The sequence below is a fragment of the Schistocerca americana genome, chromosome 1 (assembly GCF_021461395.2).
Source record: "Schistocerca americana isolate TAMUIC-IGC-003095 chromosome 1, iqSchAmer2.1, whole genome shotgun sequence".
Lineage (NCBI taxonomy): Eukaryota > Metazoa > Arthropoda > Insecta > Orthoptera > Acrididae > Schistocerca > Schistocerca americana.
In genome coordinates, this window is record NC_060119.1 from 794,383,242 (window position 1) to 794,402,839 (window position 19,598).

At 40.8% G+C, this 19,598-nt stretch overlaps 1 protein-coding gene across 1 annotated transcript in view; it reads right to left on the reverse strand.

Annotated features, from left to right (window-relative positions):
• Positions 1-19,598, reverse strand: part of LOC124612502 (WD repeat-containing protein 44) — a 151,838-nt gene that overhangs the window by 56,270 nt on the left and 75,970 nt on the right. The window contains exon 4 of the mRNA XM_047140747.1: positions 11,781-12,169. Within this exon, the coding sequence (XP_046996703.1) occupies positions 11,781-12,169 (389 nt within the window). The remainder of the gene's footprint in view (positions 1-11,780; positions 12,170-19,598) is intronic.

A 19,598-nucleotide genomic window follows, 5' to 3' on the forward strand; every position in this document is an offset into this window, starting at 1 on the left:
ATTTCATTTGTGAATTTGTTATATACCACATTTTCTGATGCATGATGCATGTTTGCACATTTATTAACATGTTATTTCAATTATTTTTTTCACAAACATGATAGTATTAAATTATGATTAATGAGAAACTGTAAAACATAGTACTCTTTGTAATGCTAAGCAAGATGAGTTGAGCGTCACGAATGTAGCAGAGGTCGATAGATGGAACATCAACAAGGGAGTCTGTAGTGCGAGTAAGGCATGGGTCATTGTGTTGCCCGAGTGCATACCACAGACAAGGAAGCTAATAATTGAATGTGTAATGTTGCTTCTCATCATCAAATGGCATTCTGAACAACAATCTTGAAAATGCAATGCGTAAATCCCCAAGTTGTGCGACTACTATTTGCACACTGTTCAGTATGAACTGTTTGGTATATACCTCGGACAGCCAGTTTAAATCAAAAATACATTAATGTACTTTCTCAACACGAACTGCCATTTCGAATTACTGTGCAAACAGTGTCCACTGTGAAATTAACTTTTGTTCATTAACCCTGTGGTGCATGAATTTCACTGCAGTGGAAAACTTATAATGGTCTATTTTCTGGTGTTTTCAGTCAGTCATGAGGGTGCAAATGCATACGGAGTGCCCACTGCAGTGAACTGTGTGCATTTGCAGCCTCAGAACTGATTGAAAATGCTAAAGAAGCGCCACTGTAGTAGATGCCATGCGCCACAGCAGTTTTATTATTATTATTATTTTAAAGTACTTACATAAGAAGTCTTGGTCCCTTCTCCCCCAAATACTTTATCTTTCAACACACCATCACTCTTGCAATATTCAGGAGTACTATTATTGACAGTGATACCAGCAGTTATGAGTCTTTGTTCTTCTTTCACTTCTACTGCATATACATGTAAATTTTCTGTGTTTAAGTAGTTAACAAACACTGTGAAGGCTATTTTATTGAAGTCTTTCAATGCCAGGCCAATCTATTCCTTGCCCATGTAATTGTCAGCTAACAGAATCACTTCCCAGCAGCACACATGTTGACACAAAATTTTCTTTTCATTGGCAAGATAAGACCGTGTAAAGGTCTATGATCAATTTTCACTGCACTATCTACAGGAATTTTGGCTGTTGTATCTATTATGTTTTTGCTCCCAATATCCTTATCATTAGTTACCCATGAGAAAGGTACTTACTTTTCTTTGCTCTGTATGTTCAGGAGAAAGTGTTAAATGTTCTGAATCTTCTTCCACGTTGGGTATATATCCGCTACTGATTATAGGACACACAGTGTCTGAGCAGATAAATTTCATGCTACAGTGATTTCTCATTCCTTCTAAGTGCGTTTTAGATAGCATGTGTGTGTTAGGGATGTGGAAACTGATGACCTTGTCTGGAAGAATAACAGGTAGGCAAGTGTTTTTGCCTGCTTGGATCACAAGTACGTAAAATACTATCACCATGCTGTCCATTTAAGAGAATGCAGTTAAAATTTTAATTTCTTGTGTTCTGGCACTTCTAATCCAAAAGGTGTTCTCCTGCTTGGAGCCAGGAAAAAGGAGTAGATTAGTGATTTAGTTGTCTGCCAATAAATTTGGTGGTGACGAAACCTCCAAATCATCTCTCAGCATTAGGACATGTTGCCTTGTCGAGACTGGTGGCTCACGAGCCTCTGCATATATAATGAAACCATGTTTGTTTGTAAAGCACCAACTGCTAGCTTAATGTTCTCATTACAGACAGAGCCTAACATCTTTAGACACATCTATTTTTCTGGTCCATATTTAATGCAACTCTATTTAAGTCAGAAGTGAATAAATGTCTTACAAAACTGCAGGGCACACGACTGGCCCATTCCCTAGTTCCATTTGCTAAGACACTTCAGGCTGTTCATTAGTTTCTGGCATGTGACTTTCAACTCCTTGAGATGTTGCAGTCAAGTCAATTTATTATGAAAAAGCTGACCCAAAACTAGGATGCTAAAATTCAAATTGACATCTTTCATACACAATTTTGGCTCAGTATGAAAAAGGTGCCACCAAATAAACTATGCACAAATTGTTTATTTTGATGAAAATTTAAAAACATTTTTCAACCCATTGTTTCAACCACTTAATTATCAGCTGATGTTTGTGTGTTGTAAAGCTGAGATTGGTGGACAAACAGAAACTTGAGAAATCATCAGTGAACAAGGAGCATTTAACTGGAATCTTTACTGTGGATGTAATGCTACTGGTGGCAATGGGAAAAAGAGTAAACTGAGTATACTTCCTCGCAATTCCGTATTCTCTTAAACAAAGCGGTCTTTTAGTACATCTCCAATTGTAACAAAAACAGTATCTGCCCAAGAAGAACAAGAAGGGAAGGTATCCCCAAATTCACCATTCATGAAGTTGTTTGACAATATTGTGTCTTCAGTTGCTATAATAACCCTTCCTGATACAGAAAAGTACCGTGACAGGATGTTTCTTTTGGAGGAAGGCTACTTCTACAGCCACCTCCAGCATAGTGGGACTGTCCATACTGGGAGTGGCTAGTACCTTTATGGATTGCAGTTAACAACTGATTCAAGAGTCTTCCTCGTGCATTATGTATGTCTTTTGATTGCAAGGTGTGGTATTGTAACATACTATACCGAAACTTCTCTAACTCAAGAGAGGTAGCGTGGACAAATTACAGAGCTGATTTCAGTTTCCCCATTGCAAATGGACAGTTGTACAACTCAGTATTGTTTAACATAGAATTCAGCTTACTCTTCTTCTCAGCAGCTTCAAGGCGCAGAACAGATATGGGATTCTGGATGGTCGAGGAAGTGTGTTCCGCAACTGCCTGGGCTATTTTTTCAGAAATGGAAACTAGGGTGATGTCATTCAATACAAAAGTGAGTGGAAATTCTTTCTGTTCTTCCATAAACTTTACCCTGCTGATCCCTATACCTTGTCATAGGATGTGCACAGGAACTCATACTGTAACTTCTTTATGCTCTCCTTATACTTCCTTGCTTTAGACCCTGTCGCCCAAAATTCTGCTCAATTTTCTGCAGATGGACTGCTGCTGAATCTTCACAGTACCAGCCACCTGTTTCTCAACACAGATTGGAAATTGCTGTTCCATCACAGAACAGGTGGTCTCCGAACAGGAGAGGTAGATTTCAGAATGAATGTATCCATGGCTTTGTGGATGACCTCTATCACGTGACCCACTAAACCTGGAAACTGTCATGATGTTCTGCAACAGCCAGGTGGATGTACAGGGTTTTCTTATCCAAAATTAGCAACCATTTTTTGCAGCTGCCATTCTGATACTGCTCTCTCTTTGTTAGATGGATTAAAGTGAAACAGCCACTTGAATTTGCATAATTTAGCATTTCCCACAAAATTGCACCTGCAAGTGTAGGTGATCATTTTGAGGAGTCTACGGCAGACAACAACCTGATGCAGTACTGAAATGTTTCATTTTACTTGTACTCGGAGGACACAAGTCTAATAAAAGTAGATATCTAAAATTTGACCACAGGAGCAAATGTTGGGAGGAGTCACAAAGCACTTTGTGTGCATTGGTGTCTATGTTGATATAAAGTAGTTACTGAATGAGACTTATGATCTGAGAGGACTTGACTGTTGGTGTGCTGCAGTGCCTAAGCAGACAAAGCACAGCCGTATGACAAGTGGAACATGCACTGATACAACTAACACTTTGTTAGCTGAGTGTTATGGGTGATGAGTGAGGGTTGGTACGAGTTATTGGCAAACAGTAACTTCATCCTCCACCTTTTATCACATCTGTATGAATTCTGAATTTTGGTGGAGTGTAGCTACTGTCTCTCTAGAGAGCTTTCCCTTTTTTGCTATGATGTGGTAGTGACTCTGCATCAAATTGGGAGAACTAGACGGTCCTGTTACTGAAGCCTCTATGTTCACACCTCCATTATCTATACTGAAGTGGTCAGTTTTCTGTTTAGTGACTTTCTACTTTTTAATCCTTTATTTACCTCTGGCAGCTGCCTTGCCCCTATGCAGTGGGGGTAGAGCTGTATTGGCCAAGAGATATCCACATCAACTTCTCTTCCCGCCATCAACGAGTGATGGCTCTCTCATCAGTTCCACAAATCAATTTAGAATTGAGTGCAGATGCAGTTTTACATGTACACTTCCATGTTCACATATTAGTGCCAGCATTAGGCATTTCTATTTGTGTTGAGGCACTACTTCTCATAGCGCATTTTAAAAAGAAAGACTAAAATGATATGCCAAAGCTGAGAGAGAGAATTGCTTTAGATATCATCTTTACCTAAGCATATGGTACACACCTTGGTACGTAAATTTCTCAGAATTGATTCTATTGTAAACTTACAGCATCCCACCTCCACACTGGATGCTTACCAGTGCATTTCAAACACCAAGGCAGTGACTGGAATTTCATCCATTAGAGGTCTGGAATCGAGGATTTTGTTTGCTCTTACTCACTGGAGTGCAGTGCTCTTTTATACTCTTGTTTGAGTATAAATGTTCAGAGTGGGCAGGTTGTGGTTGAACACAGGGAGGAGTGGGCACAGGCTACTTGTCCTGGTGCATTTGCCTAGCTGATGAGGTGGTCATTACAGCAGCAGCTCTGTATCTGCAGGCTGATGTTACTTCTGGTATATTCCCACCAGCTAATGTAACTACACTCATCAATTTAGTTATGCTGTACATCTTTGTTCCTGCAAGGTAGCGTCTAATGCTGCATACAACAAAAATAATTTGAACACAGTTAAAAATCTCACAGACCACATCGGTTGTTCTGTAAGGCCACCACATAAGAGCATCTTCACATGCAACTGTGGTCAGCATAAATTCAGTTTCAACTACCTTAAAACCTTCGCCGATATGCATACATTATTTTTTCATAGAGTTCTGTGTTCACAAATAATCCCTCATGTTGAGGGTAATCTTAGCTTTCAGCATACCTTTAGTTTTAATACCTGTTTTCTATCATTTTGTAACTAGCCAAAAATTATGTAGTAGTAATGGCCTAAATTTGGGGTATAGCCAGTTTTGGACCATTTTGTCAACAGGACTAACAAGTGCCATTTTTGTTCTAGGATGCCAAGTACAAAGCCAAAATATACACTGCAGGGAAAAGGAAGAAATGGGATGAAGAAATTATGACAAAGGTCATAAGTGCAGTCACAAATACAACTATACGGACGCTGAAAGCTGCTAAAATATTTAATGTGTCACAATCGCTGTTACAGGCATTTAGTAAGGTCAAAGATTCTCCTTCAGAAATAATTTAACGGAAAACTGGCAGAAAACTTGTATTAAGTACTAAATTGGGGGAGAAAAAAAAAAACAGTGTCTTACCTAATCCATGTAGAAGGGAAATTTTATGGATTCACATGTATTGACTTTCATCAAACAACTTACCAGTTAGGGACAAGGAATAGTCTACAACACCCGTTTAAGAAGGGAGAGGAAGGAATAGCTTGTGTGGATATATGTTAGCAATATCATTAGAAATGGAAATTAATTAATTCCTTTTATGATATAACGTGTGGGCTACTTTAAGACCACAGCAGATGATTCTCCAGTGTAATGGGTCATCACTGAGGAAAAAAATCTGTATATTTGGATTTTTCTGAATAAGGGTGATTAAAATCACATGAGCTTACCATACTTGGACTACAATTGTCACTAGTAATTTGTTCTTTTCTTTTTTTTTTTTCCAAAGTTGACGCTATATTAAACTTGTGTGAACTCTGTTGGCTTGCAATCGCAGCACTGACACCATTTAACAACTTGCATTTACTTGTGAAAGAAGAGAGATTTCACTACCATTTCAAAAGCTCTTTCGTACTTTTAGATATATTTCACTCACAGTAACGTATGGTCTAAAAACTAGCGATCAGTAAGCTGCACACTATCACAGTTTTTCAGTGTAAGACTTTGAAATCACATGCATGTGTTTCACAAATAGCATCATTTCACAATGATTGTGTGAATATGGAAAGGTAAAAGGTTTGTTAAGATGCTAAGATTTCACACCATCATGTGTGAAGGAAAGTCCGATTTTTTAACTTTCTTCAAAATTGACTGAGAAATGTTATGGAACTGAAATAAATAATGCACAATGAAAATTAGCAGTTTTCTTTTTTAACAAGGAAAGTACGAGTAAAACTTTTGATGAAAAAGTAAGTTCTTAAAACGATATCGCACTGTTGTATGAGGGGCATTCAGTAAGTAATGCAACATTTTTTTGTTGGTTTTATTCACCTATTTACCAACAATCTCCGTTCAATGCAACAGCCTTACACCGCATGACTGGGAAGGCCTGTATGCCCGCATGGTAACACTCTACTGGTCGACGTTGTAGCCAATGTCTTGCTGCATCAATAGCCTGCCATCACCCGTGTACTGGTTCCCGTGGAATACATCATTCATATGCCAAACAAATGGAAGTCGGAAGCCACAAGATTCGAGCTGAAGTGTGGATGATGACGAACAGTCCAATGACTTTTGTGGGCTCCTCTTGGATGTGCAGGCTTGTGTGAGGCCATGCATTGCCATAGAGAAGGAAAGTTTGTTCGTGTTTTGTGGTGAGAAACAAGCTGAAGTCATTTCTTCAATATCCCGAGGGCAGCACAATACAAGCGTATCAAGGTTTGAGTGACCTCATTGTGATGATGACAGATGCCTGACCCAATGACACAACATGGTTTTGTTCACTGTCAGTTGTCTGTAGACATTCTGCAAGGGTCTCTGAATATTTGGTTTTCTGCCAAAAAGAACTCAATGACAGTTCTCTGCTTGGAACGCAGCTCTGTTCCAGATGCCATTTCGAAGGCTACCTATACCTCTGTCCCACTTCAAGGATCATTGCACCATGAGGGATGGCATCAAACAGAATAGCCCATTCAGAGTCCCAAAAGATTTTCTGGCTGAGTAAGCAGCTTTGAAATTTTTCTTTGGAGGAGAGATGGTGTGACACCACTCCATGGATTGCTGTTTTGCTTCTGGTTCAAACTGATGAACCCATTTTTTATTGCCTGTGACAATGTTTGACAAAAAATTGTGAAGATCAGCCTTGTAACATGCAAATAATTCTGCACAGATGGTCCTCCATAACTCTTAATGGTCTTCTGTTAGGTGGCAATGAACCCCGCAGGCACACACCTTTCAGTATCCCATATGGTGGATAAGTGTGGCAGTACTATCAACAGATGTCAAGGTGAGCAACCTGGTGTCTGATTGTGATCTGTCGATCACCTCGAATGAGAGTGTCCACATGTTCCAACATAGGGGGAGTCAAAGCTGTGTGCAGCCGGCCAGTAATCAGGAGATAAGACAGGTTTGTGTAACCTTGTTGCAATGATGACAAAACCCTTGCCCAACGACCCAACGTGCTTTTGTTCACTGCCAGTTGTCTGTAGACATTCTGCAAGCACCTCTGAATATCTTGTTTCCCACAAAAAAGAGCTCAATGACAGCTCTCTGCTTGGAACACACCTCCATTACTGATGCCATTCTGAAGTCTACATATAACTCTGCCACCTATCAGAGCTTCATGAAGCTATAGGGGCTGAGAAAGGAATATTCTACAACGTCCCATAACAAATTCTGCATTTTTGAAACTGAAATTGGCTGGGAAAAATGTGTGTTGCAATACTTACTGAATGCCTACGAGATATACCTTCAAGTATTTTCACAATATGAAAATTGAAGAAATGGATATTCTCCCTTTCCCAGAGTGGACAGTCAGGCCTTTCAAGTACAAAATGCTCAAACAAGCATGGCAGAAGCTGAATTCAGTTGATCTCTGCATGCAAAATGGCTTATTGATGTCTGTCAGATTTTGACTTTCAGGAAACTATGCGCAATGAACAATTAGAGCAAGCATAAATGCTAGATGCCGTCCTCTGCTGTCTATGTTTCAAGGGCAGGTTGACATCGTCTACATGTTGCATTATCTTTACATCCCAAAGCAGTATGGCTAAACCAAAGGCTTTTAGAGAACCTTACACGCTATGGGATAAAAGATCTTATTTTTCTCTGTATACTATGTTCATCCTATGAACAATCAGGAATCTGTTAAGTCCAGGGTTGTGCTTGCTTGGATACGCCTGATACAACTGAGGTATGATAGATATCCTTGAGGCTGTCCACTAAAATCTGTTTCACCTTGTAGCCACCCATCACATTTGTACGTAGCATACCCTGTGGTTAAAACACAGAAGGGTTAGGTGTATTTTCTCTTGTGTTTTGCCAGGTATTTGCAACTCCATTCCTCCACATTATATCCAACCTGCAAAACACCTCGTCTATAGCCTTGGCACTCACAGGTCCCACACCTGCAGTGAGGACGACGACTTTCATGTTAGGTGATAACTTTGTCAGAGTTCTTACACAAAATATTCTGCGCAGTTGGGTCAGAAACAGGTTTCTCCACTTCATCTCTTTGTGTGGCACAAAAAACCCATTTCCACTTTGGTAATGATGAATCCATGTACTATAAGTTTGATTTTTCTGTGTATTGTATAAGCTACTTGAATATATACTAAATTGAGACAAAATTTCTTGAGGAAAATGCTGTGATGGTGATGTGGTAAGACTTGGTGCTGAAACCAGTATTCACTTTCTTATGGTTACAGAAACCAATGAAGTAATACACCAAGGACATCCTACACACTAAAAATATTTACTAAAGTGTCTCATGCATATCTCAAACAGCCAGCCATATCCCTCACAAACACCAACCACAACAGAACCTTCAACAAACCCACCTCATAGCCAACAAACCTAGCCTAGCCACCCTACTCATTCTCCCCATCCCAGCACATACCCCACACAGACCAAATCTCAACTATAACCACAGTCAAATGCCAAATATCACCAGTCCCAATTCAGTCCTAAACCTCTCATCCAGATCCCTCTCTCCTCCAGAGACATCTGTTCTATCGAAAGGCTTAACCTTTAGCCCCACACCTAAATTCAACCACACTGCCCAGGTTAAAGATCTCCTCTCATTCACCCGGAACCTCAACTGGAAATATCACTTCACTACCCAAACACAGCCCCCAAATACTAGACTCAGTGTTGAACCCTGTCTAGAACAGTTCCGACTGCCTTCTCAAAGGGATCCTCCTCCCCTCCCCCAAAACCATCCCTTGCAGACATTTCAGGAATTCCTCACATCCAGTGTTGCCTCCCAGTCCTTCTTGAAGAACATCCCGACAACCCCCAACATCACCCCAGCTGAATCCCGTGCCATTAAGGAGCTGAAAATAGACCGCTCTATTGTCATCCAGCCGGCAGATAAAGGCTCCACTACTGTCGTACTTGACCGTGTGGAGTATGTGGCAGAAGGACTGCGTCAACTCTCTAACACCTCACCTCAACCTACAAAGCTGTTACCCAGGACCCCATTCCCTCCATCCAGACTGAGCTGCAAAAAATCCTAAAAATCCAAGGTCCCTCACAGGGCCTCACAACGGCTTCCATAGACTTACTCACTCCACCTGAGCCACGTACCCCTACTTTCTACCTATTACCCAAAATCCACAAAGAGAATCATCCTGGCCGTCCCATTGTAGCAGGCTTCAAAGCCCCAACTGAACGTATCTCAGCTCTGGTAGACCAGCACCTACAACCTATCACCCGCAGACTCCCATCCTACATCAAAGACACAAACCACTTCCTAGAACGCCTCAAATCCATTCCCACTCCTCTCCCACCTGAAACCTTTCTTGTCACCATAGATGCTACACCCCTTTACACAAACATCCCACATACCCATGGTCTCTCTGCCCTTGAGCACTACCTCTCCCAACGCCCACCCGAAGATGTTCCAAAAACCTCGTTCCTTATCACACTTACCAACTTCATCCTCACCCATAATTACTTCACTTTTGAAGGCCAGACCTACAAACAAATTAGGGGAATGGCCATGGGAACCAGGATGGCTCCGTCCTATGCCAACCTCTTCATGGGCCGCATGGAGGAGGCTTTCCTGAAGACCCAACAGCTGCTTCCCCTGGCCTGGTATAGGTTTATAGATGACATCTTTGTGGTCTGGACTCATGGTGAAGAAACACTCCTTAATTTCCTCCATAACCTCAACTCCTTTTCGAATCTGAATTTCACCTGGTCCTTCTCCAAAACCCAAGCCACCTTCCTGGATGTTGACCTTTATCTTGTTGAAGCTCACATCCACACCTCTGTCCATATCAAACCCACAAACAAACAACAGTACCTTCATTTTGATAGCTGCCATCCTTTCCACATCAAACGCTCCCTTCCCTACAGCCTAGGTATTCGTGGCAAACGTATCTGCTCCAGTGACGAATCCCTCAACAATTACACCAATAACCTGACCAGTGCTTTCCTCTCCCGCAACTATCCTGCAGACCTTGTCCACAAACAGATTTCCCGAGCAATACATTCCTCCCCGTCCAACAACAATGTTCCTACCCCCAGACCACACAGAAGCATCCCCCTTGTCACTCAATATTATCCTGGCCTCGAAAACATCAACAAATTACTCCGCCAGGGATATGACTTTCTCAAGTCAACCCCTGAAATGAGATCATCCCTTGACAAAATTCTCCCCACACCACCCAGAGTTGCCTTTCGTCGCCTACCCTCTGTAAAATCCTTGTTAAACCCTACAATATTCCCAGACTACCTTCTCTACCCAGCGGTTCCTACCCCTGTAACCAACCCCGCTGCAAAACCTGCCCCATGCATCCCCCCACGACCACCTACTCCAGCCCCACTACTGGTAAAACATACACAATTCAAGGCAGGGCTACGTGTGAAACTACACATGTCATTTATCAGCTGACATGCCTGCACTGCACAGCCTTTTACATCGGCATGACAACAACTAAACTGGCTGAGCGCATGAACGGACACAGACGAACTGTCCGCCTAGGAGATGCCCAATACCCAGTAGCGGAGCATGCCCTCCAGCATAATTCTAGGGACCTACGAACCTGCTACACCGTATGTGCCATTCGGCTTCTCCCACCCAACACCAGTCCCTCTGAACTGCGGAGATGGGAACTTGCACTCCAACACATCCTTTCATCCCCCCATCCCCCTGGACTGAACCTACGTTAAACAACCTCACTCCCATTCACTCTTCAGTCTTCTCCTCTTACCCTTTCCTCTTTAGCCATTCACACATCTTTTCATCCTACATAGTTGTGTTTATCTTTATACTATATACCTCTTTACTTCTGTATGCATCCTCTTTGGTTTGAAGCTGGCACAGTACTTACAGTAGAATATCTTTGGCTTCCCTCTGACAACCATGCCTCCATCCTTGCTACCCTCCCCATTTTCCTTTCCGTGTTGCTTCATAACCTGGGTTGTGAGTAACTGAATCTCCTTTCCCTTCTTCCCTTTCTTTCCCCTCTCTCCTCCCCGATGAAGGAACATTTGTTCCAAAAGCTAGGAACGTAAATTTTCAGTTCTGTTTTATGTGTATCTATCGGCTGTACTGAGCTGAGGTAAGTACTGGCCAGCCCCTCTATCTCTTTGTTAGTATTTGTTTCACATCTTTATATGAGATTTTCCATTAATCATTTAGACATAATGAAATTTCATACAAAACTCTTGACGCTTGTGAAGTCACCTAGTACTTCATGCTACCTAACTCAGTAGATTTTCAAAAATGACTGAGTGAAAACAACTGACCTATCCTGTTCCCATGATGTTTTATCTCTAATACTCTGAAATCAAGATATGATATGTGGTGCAATGCAATGAATACTGAAATTAACACAAACAAAAATAATGGTACATACACTGAGTGTTTTGGGTGCCTGAGCTTTGGCTTTCTTCTTACGTCGAGGAGGGGCCACAGGAACTGGTACAGCAACACTGTCTGCTGTTTTCACATCAGATATCTTACCATTGCCCTTTGTACTAGCAATTACATCTGGTTCCTGCAATGGTAGTGATCCCTGGCGTTCTTCTCGAGGAAAATGCTGTGACGCTGATGTGGTAAGACTTGGTGCTGAACCTGCTTTCCCAGTTGCACCCATTCGGCGTTCAGTGTTTACTGATATATGAGTGTGGGAACCTTGAGACAACAAGGATGATGTTTCAGACATTGACTCTTCCCTTCCCAATGAAAATCCACTACTATGAACACCGGAGCCAGCACCTGACTGAAGACATTCACGACCCACTCCTAGAAAAGAACAAAGATAAAGCAATGTAAGACACACAATAGTTACCATTAAAATTTTTACAATGTTTTCCACATGGCAGAAAAAGCTGAAAAAATTGACTAGTAATATACTGAATGAAAACTTGCATTAAGTTGCTTTCAGCACCATTTTACAAAAAACACAGGGCTCAACACAAAGCCAATTATAATAATCATGGAACTCTGACATTTACATTAGTAAAGCATGAAAGAAAGAGAGAACAACACTATTGCTTCCACATCCACCTAAACTACCTACTAAAGAAATCTGCCCAACTCTGTTATGCACATACTTTACACTAAATGCCGCCATCCAAGAAAGAAAATGGAGTGGGGGAAGTACAAGCAATCAAGGAGGGCGAGTTGTGGCAATACTTCAAGCATTAAAAAGATATGACAAACTATATATACAGATGGGTATACCAGAAAACTTGCCTTGGCTAGTGAGTGGCACTTACAATATATGATACCCATCCACAGGTGGCAAACAAAGTATCAATATGAAATGTGATGCCCTCACATGCAATTTTAAGTCTATGGAATCCCAGATATATGCTCAATTGGATTTAAATCAAGGGAGTGAATTGATCACTCTGGGCACGTGATGTCCTCATTCTGCAAGTACTGATCTCATTCCTATCCACTGCATGCAACAAACAAAAACACAGGGATTATTACGTTGGGCACTTTCCACAATATTTGCGAGACTGTGGAATGTCCTGCAGACATGCCAAATGAATAAATGATGGGAAACACAGCAAGATAAACTGGGAATCATTCGTGAATAGGACAACAACCCACTGTTGTTGGGCTCACTCACAATAGGCAAGGCACTATGATTGCCTACACAATAATTTAGTGCACAGAGGATGCACCTGGCAGATTCACAAGCATATAGAGAATCCTCTCAGAGCTTGTGATATACATTCTGATGGAAGATTTGTGACTAATAGGTTGCCACAAGATACTGGCCAGAGCAAGTGGTGTTTTGTTTGACTGTTTCTAGGCAATTAAGGCACAATAACAATCATTGTTCTGTGTTGTACATCTGGTTGACGTTGCCTATACTACCACTGAAAGTTTCTTCTCTACTGGAATGTACTGTACTTCACAGACATCATACAATATGTAGGGTGTGGTTTTAAGCATCATTCTACGAGAGTGGGACATTGAAACTGAATGGGACAGGCCTGTCACTACTGAGGAGTTATCAAAGTGTGAGAAAGCCAAATTTTTTAGTTCACTGGATTTAACATTTGGGTATGGGCAGGCGTCACTACAGAAGGGACCAACCTTTTACAGCTTCTTTATTTGAAGGTAATGCTTACCAGTTTAAAATATTGCCTATTCGGCTGAACATCTCTGTATTGTTTTTATTCGCACTTCGGATAGGTCTGGAGGGGATAATTAGGTGCAATGATTAATTGTATATAAAAATGATTTTTTATTATTTTCTAAGAGTTGGGAAGATCACTGTCAATAATTAAACCAAACTTTAAGCAGACTGCAATAAAAAAGAATAACTACAAAACTATGTTACATTTTGCAATAGAGGGATAAAAGTTTTTGAGGTCCTATTGTTGGGATAAACAGGATACAAGCTATTAAGCCCCAGTTGCTGGAGGCAGTAGCCATGTGTGCATGAGCTGTGAATGTGTAAGTGTGTGTGTGTGTGTGTGTGTGTGTGTGTGTGTGTGTGTGTGTTTGTGTGTTTGTGTGTGTTTCTATTTCGGAAGGACTTTTTTGTCTGAAAGCTTAAATGTTTTTTGTGTTTTCACTGTGCCTGTCTGTGACTCAGTGCTTATTCTACATGGTGCTCTATCCTTTTCATATTACTGTTATTTCATCCTGAACTTTCCTTTTCTATACTGCTTTCACTTTTCACTTTGCTTAGTGCTGGTAGTACTGAGCTCTTAACACTCATGTAAGTGCTTCTCTTTTCTCCAAAGGTCTACTTAATTTCTGATAGGCAGTATTTATCTTTCCTACAGTCGTGCATGCTTCTTCCGTCTTGCATGTCTCTGCTTGATATTCCTTCTTTGCCATTTTGCACTTTCTGACCATCTCATTTTCAGAAGTCTGTATTCCTTCCCTGTCACCTGCTTCATTTTGCTGCATTTTTATATTTATTTCTTTTTGTCAGTTAAATTCAACATCTGCTCAGTTATCCAAGGATTTAGAAAAGGATCTGTCTTTTTCATGTAGGTGTTTGTGTTGCATTCACTATTTCACCTTCCAAAGCTACCCATTCATCTTTTATTTCTTTCCCTGTTTCAGTCAACTGTTGCCTAGTGGTCCCTTGGAAGCTATCAACAACTTCTGGTTCTTTTAATTTATCTAAGCCTAATCTCCTTAATTTCCTACCTTTCCCCAACTCCATAATCAGTAATTTATGTTCAGATTTCACATCTGCTCTAGGAAATGTTTTGTGGTTTAAAACATGGATTCAAAATCTCTGACTAACCATTATAAAATCCGTTTAGAATCATTTTGTGTCTCCAGGTATCTTCCAAGTGTACAACCTCCTCTCAAAGTTTTTAAACCAAGTGTCAGCAATGATTAAATTACGCTATGCACAGAATTGTACGAGGCTGATTACCCTTTCGTTTCTTTGTCTCAGTCAGTTCTCTTCTTATTTTCCCTTATCTTTATTTTACTACACTTGAATTTCAGTCCCCCATCACAAATTTGTGACTCTATTAACTAACTGCATAGTTTAATTTATCTCATCACATGTTCTTTCAATCTTTTCATCAGCTGCAGAACCAGGAGCCAAACAAACTTGTGCTAAGGTGTGTGTGTCTGTGTGTCTGTGTGTGTGTGTGTGTGTGTGTGTGTGTGTGTGTGTGTGTGTGTGTGTGTGGTTTTTTTTTTTTTTTTTTTTTTTTTTTTTTTTTTTTTTTTTTTTTTACATATTTGGACTATGATAATGAGTTCACTAAGTTGTTCCTCCTACCCCCCATGAACCACGGACCTTGCCGTTGGTGGGGAGGCTTGCGTGCCTCAGCGATACAGATGGCCGTGCCATAGGTGCAACCACAACGGAGGGGTATCTGTTGAGAGGCCAGACAAACGTGTGGTTCGTGAAGAGGGGCAGCAGCCTTTTCAGTAGTTTCAGGGGCAACAGTCTAGATGATTGACTGATCTGACCTTGTAACATAACCAAAATGGCCTTGCTGTGCTGGTACTGCAATCGGCTGAAAGCAAGGGGAAACTACGGACGTAATTTTTCCCGAGGGCATGCAGCTTTACTGTATGGTAAATGATGATGGTGTCCTCTTGGGTAAAATATTCCGGAGGTAAAATAGTCCCCCCATTCGGATCTCCGGGCGGGGACTACTCAGGAGGACGTCGTCATCAGGAGAAAGAAATCTGGTGTTCTACGGATCGGAGCGTGGAATGTCAGATCCCTTAATCGGGCAGGTAGGTTAGAAAATTTAAAAAGGGAAATGGATAGGTTGAAATTAGATATAGTGGGAATTAGTGAAGTTCGGTGGCAGGTGGAACAAGACTTTTGGTCAGGTGAATACGGGGTTATAAATGCAAAATCAAATAGGGGTAATGCAGGAGTAGGTTTAATAATAATTAAAAAAAATAGGAGTGCGGGTAAACTACTACCAACAGCACAGTGAACGCATTATTGTGGCCAAGATAGACACGAAGCCCATGCCTACCACAGTAGTACAAGTTTATATGCCAACTAGCTCTACAGATGATGAAGAAATTGATGAAATGTATGATGAGATAAAAGAAATTATCAGGTAGTGAAGGGAGACGAAAATTTAATAGTCATGGGTTACTGGAATTTGAGAGTAGGAAAAGGGAGAGAAGGAAATGTAGTAGGTGAATATGGATTGGGGGTAAGAAAAGAAAGAAGAAGCCGCCTGGTAGAATTTTGCACAGAGCACAACTTAATCATAGCTAACACTTGGTTTAAGAATCATGAAAGAAGGTTGTATACATGGAAGAACCCTGGAGATACTAGAAGGTATCAGATAGATTAGGCCCTATATAATGGTAAGACAGAGATTTAGGAACCAGGTTTTAAATTGCAAGACATTTCCTGGGGCAGATATGGACTCTGACCACAATCTATTGGTTATGAACTGTAGATTAAAACTGAAGAAACTGCAAAAAGGTGGGAATTTAAGGAGATGGGACCTGGATAAACTGACTAAACCAGAGGTTGTACAGAGTTTCAGGGAGAGCATAAGGGAACAATTGACAGGAATGGGGGAAAGAAATACAGTAGAAGAAGAATGGGTAGCTCTGAGGGATGAAGTAGTGAAGGAAGCAGAGGACCAAGTGGGTAAAAAGACGTGGACTAGTAGAAATCCTTGGGTAACAAAAGATATATTGAATTTAATTGATGAAAGGAGAAAATATAAAAACGCAGTAAATTAAGCAGGCAAAAGGGAACACAAACGTCTCAAAAATGAGATCGACAGGAAGTGCAAAATGGCTAAGCAGGAATGGCTAGAGGACAAATGTAAGGATGTAAAGGCTTATCTCACTAGGGGTAAGATAGATACTGCCTACAGGAAAATTAAAGAGATCTTTGGAGAAAAGAGAGCCACTTATATGAATATCAAGAGCTAAGACGGAAACCCAGTTCCAAGTAAAAAGGGAAAGCAGAAAGGTGGAATGAGTATATAGAGGGTCTATACAAGGGTAATGTACTTGAGGACAATATTATGGAAATGGAAGAGGATGTAGATGAAGATGAAATGGGAGATATGATACTGCGTGAAGAGTTTGACAGAGCACTGGAAGACCTGAGTTGAAACAAGGCCCCAGGAGTAGACAACATTCCATTGGAACTACTGACAGCCTTGGGAGAGCCAGTCCTGACAAAACTCTACCATCTGGTGAGCAAGATGTATGAGACAGGTGAAATACCCTCAGACTTCAAGAAGAATATAATAATTCCAATCCCTAAGAAAGCAGGTGTTGACAGATGTGAAAATTACCGAACTGTCAGTTTAATAAGTCACAACTGCAAAATACTAATGCGTATTCTTTACAGACAAATGGAAAAACTGGTAGAAGCCGACCTCACGAAGATCAGTTTGGATTCCGCAGAAATATTGGAACACGTGAGGCAATACTGACCCTACGACTTATCTTAGAAAATAGATTAAGGAAAGGCAAACCTACATTTCTAGCATTTGTAGACTTAGAGAAAGCTTTTGACAATGTTGACTGGAATACTCTCTTTCAAATTCTGAAGGTGGCAGGGGTAAAATACAGGGAGTGAAAGGCTATTTACAATTTGTACAGAAACCACATGGCAGTTATAAGAGTCGAGGGGCATGAAAGGGAAGCAGCAGTTGGGAAGGGAGTGAGACAGGGTTGTAGCCTGTCCCCGATGTTATTCAATCTGTATATTGAGCACGCAGTGAAGGAAACAAAAGAAAAATTTGGAGTAGGTATTAAAGTCCATGGAGAAGAAATAAAAACTTCGAGGTTCGCCGATGACATTGTAATTCTGTCAGAGACAGCAAAGGACTTGGAAGAGCAGTTGAACGGAATGGACAGTGTCTTGAAAGGAGGGTATAAGATGAACATCAACAAAAGCAAAACGAGGATAATGGAATGTAGTCGAATTAAGTCAGGTGATGCTGAGGGAATTAGATTAGGAAATGAGACACTTAAAGTAGTAAAGGAGTTTTGCTATTTGGGGAGCAAAACAACTGATGATGGTCGAAGTAGAGAGAATATAAAATGTAGACTGGCAATGGCAAGGAAAGCGTTTCTGAAGAAGAGAAACTTGTTAACATCGAGTATAGATTTAAGTGTCAGGAAGTCGTTTCTGAAAGTATTTGTATGGAGTGTAGCCATGTATGGAAGTGAAACATGGACGATAAATAGTTTAGACAAGAAGAGAATAGAAGCTTTTGAAATGTGGTGCTACAGAAGAATGCTGAAGATTAGATGGGTAGATAGCATAACTAATGAGGAGGTATTGAATAGAATTGGGGAGAAGAGGAGTTCGTGGCACAACTTGACAAGAAGAAGGGACCGGTTGGTAGGACATGTTCTGAGGCATCAGGGAATCACAAATTTAGCTTTGGAGGGCAGCGTGGAGGGTAAAAATCGTAGATGGAGACCAAGAGATGAATACACTAAACAGATTCAGAAGGATGTAGGTTGCAGTAAGTACTGGGAGATGAAGAAGCTTGCACATGATAGAGTAGCATGGAGAGCTGCATCAAACCAGTCTCAGGACTGAAGACAACAACAACAAAGTTGTTCCTAGAAGCTTACCCACAGTCTTTATTTTCTTATTATTATACATACTCTTACACTGCCCCTTCGTGATTTTATTTTTGTTGGTCTGTACTCACCTAACCAAAATTCTTCTTCTTCCTATATTTAACCTATCCACTTCCTTTTTTAAATTCTCTAACCAATCTAGTGGATTAAGGATTCTAACATTCCATGCTCAGACTTGTAGAATACTTGTTTTGAATTTTTCTGAAGGCAACATCATCTTGAGTAGTCCCCCCTGCAGATCCAAATAGGGAACCATTTTTACCTCTGAAATATTTTGCCAAGTGGGTGCCATTTGTAGTTTACCATTACAGCTATTTGCAATGCCAACATAACAAGGCCGTATTGGATTGGACAATATTATTAGGTCAGATCAGTTATACGTGGTGCTGTGCTTACAATCACTGGAATGACTGCTGCCATCTTCAGGGACTGCACGTCAGCTTGGCCTCCAATGTGGTCGGTCCTACAGAATGGCTTCCTGTATTCATTAACGCACGTATTTATTTTCTTTTTTTTTGGGGGGGGGGGGGGGGAGGAGGGGGTTGCATATTACAAGCAGTTACTGAGGTTATAGCTATGGCTTGTGACCAACAAGAGTACAGCCTAAAATGACTGTCATTGATGTTTCAGCGAGTTAAGTAATGAAGGGCTGTCACTGAACATGTATTTGTTAAGTGCCACATACTTGTAGTGCCTGTTTCACTGGTAAAATGCAGAACCTTGTTAAATGTGGCAGGCTACATACTGACAATGCTGTAGGTCCCACCCACCACCCTACTTCTGCCAGTATAACTGTTAATCACAAAGTTACTCTATGCAAGTTATATCAGCAGCTCTTTGCCGACTTTGAGTCAAACCATGGTTGAAGTTTGGTGAGAGGGAAGAGCACCTGTTTGACAAGTACATCTGTTGATACATAGTTTCTTGCGGTGCTGGAATATTACATTCCCAAGAGCTAGTGCGAAACTGCCCCAGAATCAATACCAATTCTACAGACTATTATATTTTATCAAAATATTCCAAGTGTTCATGGTATGAAGAAATAAACATGCAATTCAATGTTAACTTAATTTGTACACACACGTTTCTGTAGCAAATGAAGGCAACTGGATGGAATACCAATGTATTCTTTCTT